This window comes from Notamacropus eugenii, chromosome 6 (assembly GCF_028372415.1).
Source record: "Notamacropus eugenii isolate mMacEug1 chromosome 6, mMacEug1.pri_v2, whole genome shotgun sequence".
NCBI lineage: Eukaryota > Metazoa > Chordata > Mammalia > Diprotodontia > Macropodidae > Notamacropus > Notamacropus eugenii.
In genome coordinates, this window is record NC_092877.1 from 265,282,610 (window position 1) to 265,291,239 (window position 8,630).

The window sequence follows — 8,630 nt, forward strand, 5'->3', positions numbered from 1 at the left end:
CTTCTGGCAGTAAAAGGGAGGAGACAGACACGGCAAATTTGTAAAGAATTAAGAAGAGCTGAGTATATGCATAAGCTAATGGGAACGAGTCAGTGGCCAAGGAGAGCCATGAGAAAGTCTGTGGAGAAGGCCAAAAGCATAGGATTACGTTTTTCTCAGAGCTCATCCCTTGATCTCTCCAGGCCACAGCGTTGGACTCTGTGATCTTGCCCTCCAGGAGCCTTCTCCTGCCACAGCTCTCTCCTGGTTGTCTTCCTATCTTTCTGCCTCTTCTCAGTCTCCTTTGCCATTTCATCACTCATACAATGAATCCAAACTGCTGATGCGCCCTAAGGCGCCAGCCTTCTATTTGTATACTCCCTCACTATTTATATACTCCCTTTAGCTCCCACATATTCCCATTTAATTATCATCTGTAGATGAACCTCAGATCTATATATCCAGCCCTCGTCTTTCCTCTAAGCTCCAGTACTGGACTTTTCAAACTAGTTGTCCTGCAGACAACTCAAACTCAAACTCAACAGGTGAAAAGTAAAACTCATTATTTCCCCTCCACCAAACCCACAACCATCATACTCTTAGTCACTTAGGTTAGCTATCTCTACGTCAATCAATTACTCTCTCTTGTCCCTAGTCAGTAGCCAACACCTGTCATTTCTATCTCTACATAATCTCTCAAATCCAATCCCTTCTACTAGCCTAAATTAACATAGTGGCTACCCTCATCACCTCTCAGCTGGATTACTATAATGGACTCCTAATTGGTTTCCTTGCCTTAAATGTCTCCCTTCTAAATTCCACCTCCAATCCATTTCCATCTCTTGCCATCTCTTTGGCACAGCTGCCAAAGTGTGTACCATGTCATTTTTCTATTCAAATTCCAGTGGCTCCTTAATGCCTTTGGGATCAAATTATAAACTTGCTTGGCTCTGAAAATTCTTCACAAGCTGATCCCAACCTACTTTTCCAGGCTTATATATATAAAGCACTCTCACTCTAGTACTATACACTTGTTCTTTACCCAAGACACTCTATTGTTCCACTTCTTGTCTTTATTCTGGCTAGAAATATTTTCACCTCACACCAGCTCCTTATACTACCATTTCCTTCAAAAATCAGCTCAAATGTCACCTTCTATCAGTCTTTCATGATCTTCCCCAGTTGCTAGTGTTCTCCCTCAAAAAACTTGGATTTTTCAATTTATCATGTGTTTGTGTGAGAGATCTGATAGAACATAAAGTCCTTAAGGATGGGGTGATTTCATTTTTGTCTTTGTATCCCTCATGCCTAACACACTGCATAGTACATGGTAAGCATTTAACATTTGTTATTAATTTATTTGTTTTAATATTTGTTATTAATAAATTTAATAAATACAGTAATATTAAATTAATAATTAAGTTAAATAATGAATAAATAGATTTAATATCTTTCATTAAATGAAGCACACAGCAGTATCACCACTACTCACCAGAGACAGCACGCTAATGCATTAACAAGTAGGCAAGTCATTTTTTGTGCCTGGAGAGAATAGGTAATGAGGGTGATAAAAGTTTTAAGGAGACACCCTTCATTTATTCTTTAAATATCTACATCTTAAAGGGTGCCAGTATAGCATCTAGTTTAGCAACCTGTTTTCCCTCATTCTTTTTCTTATTACACACAGTCTCAACATCTTTAATCAAGACGATGTCCTCTAGGTTAGACCCAATTCTGCCTTTCCAGTCTGCTTAGATTTTACTTTCCTCCTCACTCTGAGAACCAGCTGTAGCAGCCTGCTTGCTATTCCACACACAAAGAGTGCTATATCACCAGTTTCCATGCCTTTTCACTAACTGTCCCTTAATCCTGGAATGCAATCCCACTTTATCTAGGCTTCTTGAAATCCATAATTTCCTTCAAAACTAAATACTATGTTTTTCATGAAGTCTTTTTTGTGATCCCCTCCCCCCGTGAAGCTAGTAAACTACTTCCCCAAATTACCTTATATTTATTTTGTCTGTATATACTTAGATGTGTGCATATCAACTCTTCTGTTAAAATATAAGTGCCCAAAGGCAGGGACCCATTCAGCTTTGTCTGAGTCACCAGTGCTTAGCTTAAGGATTGGCACACAGTAAGCACTTAATAGGACAGCTAGGTATCTACAGGTAAGGTGAAATTTAGTGTAAGGTGGATTTTAGTGTGTGCAAAGTGAATTTTTCTTATTATTTCTTAGAGTTCAGTTTCTCAGGAATCATAACTATAATAATCTCTTGTTCCTAGGTATTAGATATGAGTTCCCACAGTTATGCTTCAAAACATCTCCAACATGCTTACAGGGTTATATAATGGTAAATAACAAACACCCACTGTGGCTTCACAGATATAGGGATGAGGTGATGTAATCTTGTATGGTTATTGCTGGCAATATGCCTTCTTTGTCCAATGCCCTATAAAGCAGGTAGTCATTGTGCTCAGTGAATGGGGAAGCTTAGCGTTGAGTGCACAAGCTGGAATGCTTGATCGGCCCCCATCAAGGCTTGGAGGGAATCTGTGTTTGCCTCAATTGGCCCTCAATGAGGCTTGAGGGGACTGAGGGAAGCACAAGTTGTGCCTTTCTCGATTGACTCCATCGAGACATAGAGGTAGTTGCCCCCTCACCCTCTCGCCAGCCCCTGGGAGAAGGGTGATTAGGGAATGTTGTAGGAGTTGTGCTCCCATTATCAGCAATCCTCTCCTGAGAAAACTAGATAGAATAAAGTAAAACTTTACCCCTTCTTAGTGTCTTTCCTGTCTGACCAAATCAAGAGTGAACCTGTGCTAGCAGCCCTTAAGTGTGCTGTATTTATCTGTTTTACAGTATCAAAATGGATGGAGTACCAGGCCTGGACGTGGGAAGCCCTGAGTTAAAAAAAAATCTGGTTTCAGACTCTTACTAGCTGTATGACCCTGGGCAAGTTACTTAAATTAACCCTGTTTGCCTCATTTTCCACATCTGTAAAATAAGCTGGAGAAGGAAATGGCAAACCATTCCAGTATCTTTGCCAAGAAAACCCTAAATGAGGTTGCACAGTCGGATATGACTGAAACTACCGAACAAGGACAAAAGCTTGATTGATTTCATCCCACTTCCTGCATTGCTAGCTGTCATTAGGAACATACTACACTGTTCACAACCACTAAGAAGTCTTTCCACTGCCCTCTGAATTGTCTGATTTAATTCTTTCAAGATCTTTGTGTTACATGTTAACCAGTGCCACCAACAGTCTAGTGATGTCAGAAGAGAGGGCTGTGAGAACATCATGAAATTTGGCATTCTGGAAAGCACTACTTATATTCCAAATGCAAGTGAACAGTCATCACCTGTGAGTCTCTAACTGCAATGACACAGATGGATGGAATTCATCAACCCTATCTCTCTAGCCACAAAGGGTAATAGTACCTACCATCAAAAAGGGTGAATAAATTTCATGTGGCTGCTGACATTCAATAATTTTTGTATTTGATCTTCAACTCTGAACTTCTCATCATTGGAGTAATACTCTGAATTCAGACTCCATTTTAGCTTAAGCCCTTCTTGAATACTGTACACTATTTTTATATAGTACTCTGCATTATCTCCTTTCTACATACTATTTTGAATGTAACTCTTTTTGAATTCGTGAGAGCCAAAGCTACCCTTTCTCATCCATCTGGACATTGGTTGTTCTCCAGCTTTTTCAAGCCATGGTTCTATGTAATAGGTACATGCAACCCATCAAAATAATTCAGCAGTATGGGTATCTTAGACTCAATCTATAGATGAAAAACTGACATGTCTCCCTTACCTCCTTCTTGGGAAAGACTTTAGCCAGAAAAACTGGTTGCTTTCCATGTCAAGGATTAGCCTTGGGGAAAAGGAGAGATTGTAGCTTATCACAGCACCAGAGATCAAAATTATGTGTAAAAAATCTATATAAAACTTTATATTTACATAACATTTTAATATTTACAAAGTCCTTTCTTTACAACTTTCCTGTGAAGTAGACAGTACAAATATTATTATCACCATTGCAGAGATGAAGAAACTGAGACTTAATAGCATTTACCTATGAGTTACATAGTAAGCATAAGAGCCAAGATGAAAACCTAGGTCTCTTGAGCTTATATGTTTAGTATACGTTTCCCTATTCCATAATGAATACTTATGTAGATAAAGATTTCCATTTGGGGTAAACAGCTCCCCACAGCCCAAAGTTTCTACACTCTTTGGGAATTTTCTAAAGTATTTGTTTCCTATTCATGCAGAGCAGTCAAACTAGTCTTCTGCTTCCCTCGCATTCTGAGAAATATTTTCCTAAGTACTCCTTAAAACCAGTAATGGATATCTTAATTAGATGTGTATGGAGTAAAGAATTCCAACACATCCTTCCTACAACTGTAGGAAAAATCATCTGACTTCTAGAAATCTGCAAAGGGAAGGATTCTCATTCAGAACTGGGACAATCTATACTCTCTGAAAGTGAACCATTCTTGTAATACATCTCTATCTGGCATGGTGAATCTGCACAAACTACTCCACCTTGCTGCCTTTATATCAATTTAAAGGTTTCATTTTCTACTACTTTTCAAGAGCAGGTTATTACACTTCAGGGCAAGTATACAAAAACTTACCTAGAATGACTTAAATATATAGCTTGACGATGAACGTCTTCTGGATCTATTTCCACAGGATTTATGACAGCAAGTTGATCAATAGACCATCTAAATTTCCCTGGAGTCTTAACAAAAAAAAGAAACGAACATTTATGAATAAAACGGTGAGCTGCACAATGTTTACTATTCTATCAAAAAACTAATAAAAGTCACCTTCAGGAAGACTAGGAGCAGCCAACATTTAACACAATGTTCTCTAAAGCTAGTGACACATTAACATTGGGGTGGGTGGAGGGAGTCAAAAGGGTAGGAGAAGCAGGGCAAGAGCTATGATTTGATCAGAATAGGGAAGCCTGGTATAGAAACTCTCTCCATCAACCTAGATGAGCAATTGATCAGGAATTAGTCTTAGAAAGTTGCCTGGGGCACTGAGAGGTTAAAATATTGGCCCACAGCTAGTAATGCTACATGCAGGACTTGAACCCACATCTCCCTAAACTTCTTTAATATCTACTATGATATTCTGCCTTTACAAAATTAGAATAAAAACTACTAAAACAAAAGGTAATATGGACAAATTTACTAATTTCTATTTTAAATAATCAAGACACTCCATAGGGACGAATTTTGAATAAATTAATAACAACCAGTCAGTAAATAAGAACGTAAGTGCTTGCTATGGTCTGACTTTTCCCAACAAAGAAATATGCTAAGGGAAAATTGTGGATGTAATGAAAAGACCCCTGAAATTGGGAATCAGAAGACCTACATTCAAATCCCTGCCATGTTACGTTAGTGATATGTTGTCTGTCAGTCTTTTTTAGTTGTCAGTCATATCTGACTCTCTGCAACCCCATTTGGGGTTTTCTTGGCAAAGACAAGAAGTTTGCTATTTCCTTCTCCGGTTCATTTTACATGTGAGGAAACTGAAGCAAGCAGGGTTAAGTGACCAGCCCAGGGACACACTGAGAGTAAGTGCCTGATACCGGATCTGAATTCAGATCCTCCTGACTTTAGGCCACCTAGCTGCCCACATTAGTTATATAACTTTGAACAAATCTGATAACTCCTCTGTATGCCTCAGTTTCCTTACTTGCAAAACGGAGTTCAATAAAACACATGAACAAAGCAGAACTGCATGAAAGAAGAGGTATAAAGCATGCCAGTGAAAGGAATCACAGGAAATCATGTAGCAAAAGAGAGAAACGATGATATCAATAACCACTAAAATTTGTATGGTACTTTAAAGTTCACAAAGTAGTTTACATACGTTACCAAGTCAGAGCTCAGGATGAGGCGAGGCAATTGTTACGTGTATTATTAACCCCATTTTAAAGCACAAAAAACAAATCTAAGGACACTCTGACTTGCCCAGGAACATACACATGGCCATTAAATGTGAAGGGGCAGTATGTAAACCTATGTTTTTCTAAGTCCAAGTCAAATACTCCATCCCCTACACCATGTTGCCTCACCAAATTGGTGACATTCATAGAGTGCTTTAAAGTTTGCAATGCAATTTACATAGATTATTTCAAGTCTCACAACAACTTCATGAGGCAAAAGGAAAATGAAATTCATTGAGGTTAAGCGACTTAACTATGGTCAAAAAGTGAAGAGGTGTCATAGGCAGATTTTGAGCTCAGGTTTTCCAGATTCCAACTCCAACATGTAACCCACACTATGTTGCTGTCAGCCATATATGAAAGATAGCCTTTGTCTTTCACTGCATGGACCCCTCTCTAGAAATGTAGAAAAAAATCCCATCTCTTTGGATAGGGCACTCATTAAAATTTATAGGAGGACATAGTCCAATCTTCCAGGATGAGGGCACATATATGAGTTACAAGGCAGGTTTCTGAAAGGAATGTCTACAGTGTGATCAGAGATCCAATGAATCTTCTGTTTCATGGGTCACCATGGACAAATAATGAATTGTTTAACACCCAACCTCTTGTTGATAAGTTTGTCTATAATGGATCCTGAAAAGCACTGAACTAGTCTTAAAAATTTTCTACCTAAGTACAACCTGCCAAATTTATGCTGTTAGTATGATTAAGAATCTAAAGTTACCTTCATAGTAAGACGACATCAGAGAACCTTCCTAGAAATTCAGTAAAAAGTTATAATCCCAATCTATTTTAATTAAATGCATTATCACCATGGAATCTGTGATGTTAGAACTTCCTGATAAAATGTGTCAAGTTAAAAAGATGAACTCAGAGAAATTTTTGCTTTTCTTTAGGCCATCCACAAGGCTTTACTGAATACTACTTTGGGCTAAAACTGAAGAAACTTAGGAAGCTTAAATGACTTCATATTTTTCACAAACTTCAACAAGGAAACCAACTATGGAGACTGAGATGTGCACTGACTCTGAAAGCAGACCTAAGCATTAATCTTAGCTTTGGCACTTCCTAAACATGATGACTGCTGGCAAGTCTATGAACTCATCTTTAAAATGGAGATAACATGCAGCCAACCAAGTGCTTATAGCCATAAAGCACTATTAGTCAGGCACTGCTATTATTGCTATTAACAAACATGTTCTCTAAGTGTCACACTGTTACCTGTAGTGAGGAAATGTTTTTATTTGAATATATTTTTATAAGTCATATGATTCAATTCTTACGGATGAAGATTTTGTAGATTTAAATGCTGAAGGACTGGAGACGATTTGTTCTTGCAGGCTGGAATAATCACTTGGACTTTCAAAAGGATTTAGGACAGTGATCTTTCCCGGAGTTTCCGGTGTTATTTGCATTTTAGCTTCTTTGACATCTCCCATAGCATAAAACTGAAAGAAAATCACAGACAGGATCATCAGTTTTCCCTTATTGAAATCTGACCATAGCATTCATGACAATCCTTTACAAAACAAGAAGAAATGACTACAATGTTAAGAATAAAATTGTGGCTTCCAACAATAGAGGATGGTGTAAAATCTTGTGAAAAAATTTAGAGTGGAAACAAAGTAACCTTCTCCCCCACCCCCCACAACCCCACTGAGGAACTTTGCCACATGCCTGATCAACAAACTTAAACTTCTCTCTAACAGCTTACCTCGATCTACAAGAACTCTGTGGTATTTCAGCAAACTCAGCTAGTCAATTACTCAGGAGCCGTGCTAAGCCATGGGGGCACAAAACAGGGCAGAAGAGGGCCCCTGCTCTGAAGGAGCTCACAGTCTAAGGTGGGTGAACACATGCAACCTACGTACAAAACAAGACTTACAGAGGACAAACTGGGCATTAATAAGAGAGGGAAAGCACACACCCTCTCCATTCACCTACACAGCCTCGGCTCATCCAACCTTCTTTTTAAGGTCTATGCCATTACTCCAAAACAATACGCTTGCTCAGGTCTGGGCCAGTTACAGGCTCACGTTCCCTAGGTGGGCAAGGGGTCTAACGTTTCCAGGACAGGACACAAGGTGGCCTCCATCCCGAGACAGAGGAGGGGTGCCAGTAGGGTGAAACGTGCCTTCCCAGAAGTTCCACAAAGGCAGCCTCGGTCTGCCGGAAAGAGGAAGTTCAGAGCTATCCCCGTTCTCCCCCATTCTCCTAGGGCACGCTCGGCGCGGGAGGACTGGCCAGCAAGGAACCCGGGAAAAAAGCAATCCCGATACAATGAGGGGGTTGAAGGGGGAGCCCCTCCAGAACACGTACCTCTAAGCCGTGGGTGAGAAGCCACGATTCTCACGGTGCGAGAGCTGCAGAGATGGAGAATCCAGGTAGTCCTCCCGGGGGTCCAGCAGCTGCCGCGGCAGCAGCAGCCAGCTACTCTTTAACTCCCAGATTCCGAGATGCCGAGGACCAACCAGGGCTCGGGGCTTCCGGGAGCTCAGCCAATCGTGGCTGCGAGCCGTCCTCGAACTGGCCAATCAGACGGCCATCGCGTAGGAAATTCGAATGGAAACTTCGCGCTTCACGCCCCCATAGTAACGAGGCCCCGGGATTCAAACGAACGCAACTTTATGGAGCGCCTCACGGCGGCAGACACACAGCGCGAGG

The 8,630-nt window shown here is 40.3% G+C and overlaps 1 protein-coding gene across 2 annotated transcripts in view; it reads right to left on the bottom strand.

Annotated features, from left to right (window-relative positions):
* Positions 1-8,562, bottom strand: part of BORA (BORA aurora kinase A activator) — a 37,352-nt gene extending 28,790 nt beyond the window's left edge. The window contains exons 1-4 of one of the 2 annotated variants that reach the window (XM_072622313.1): positions 8,286-8,424; positions 7,250-7,414; positions 4,636-4,742; positions 3,810-3,869 (exon numbers count right to left, since the gene is read on the bottom strand). In XM_072622313.1, the coding sequence (XP_072478414.1) occupies positions 3,810-3,869; positions 4,636-4,742; positions 7,250-7,405 (323 nt within the window). In that variant the 5' untranslated portion in view covers positions 7,406-7,414; positions 8,286-8,424. Of the gene's footprint in view, positions 1-3,809; positions 3,870-4,635; positions 4,743-7,249; positions 7,415-8,285 lie in introns of both variants that reach the window. The other variant, XM_072622314.1, reaches the window with a different exon arrangement.
* Between the last annotated feature and the right edge of the window lie 68 nt (positions 8,563-8,630).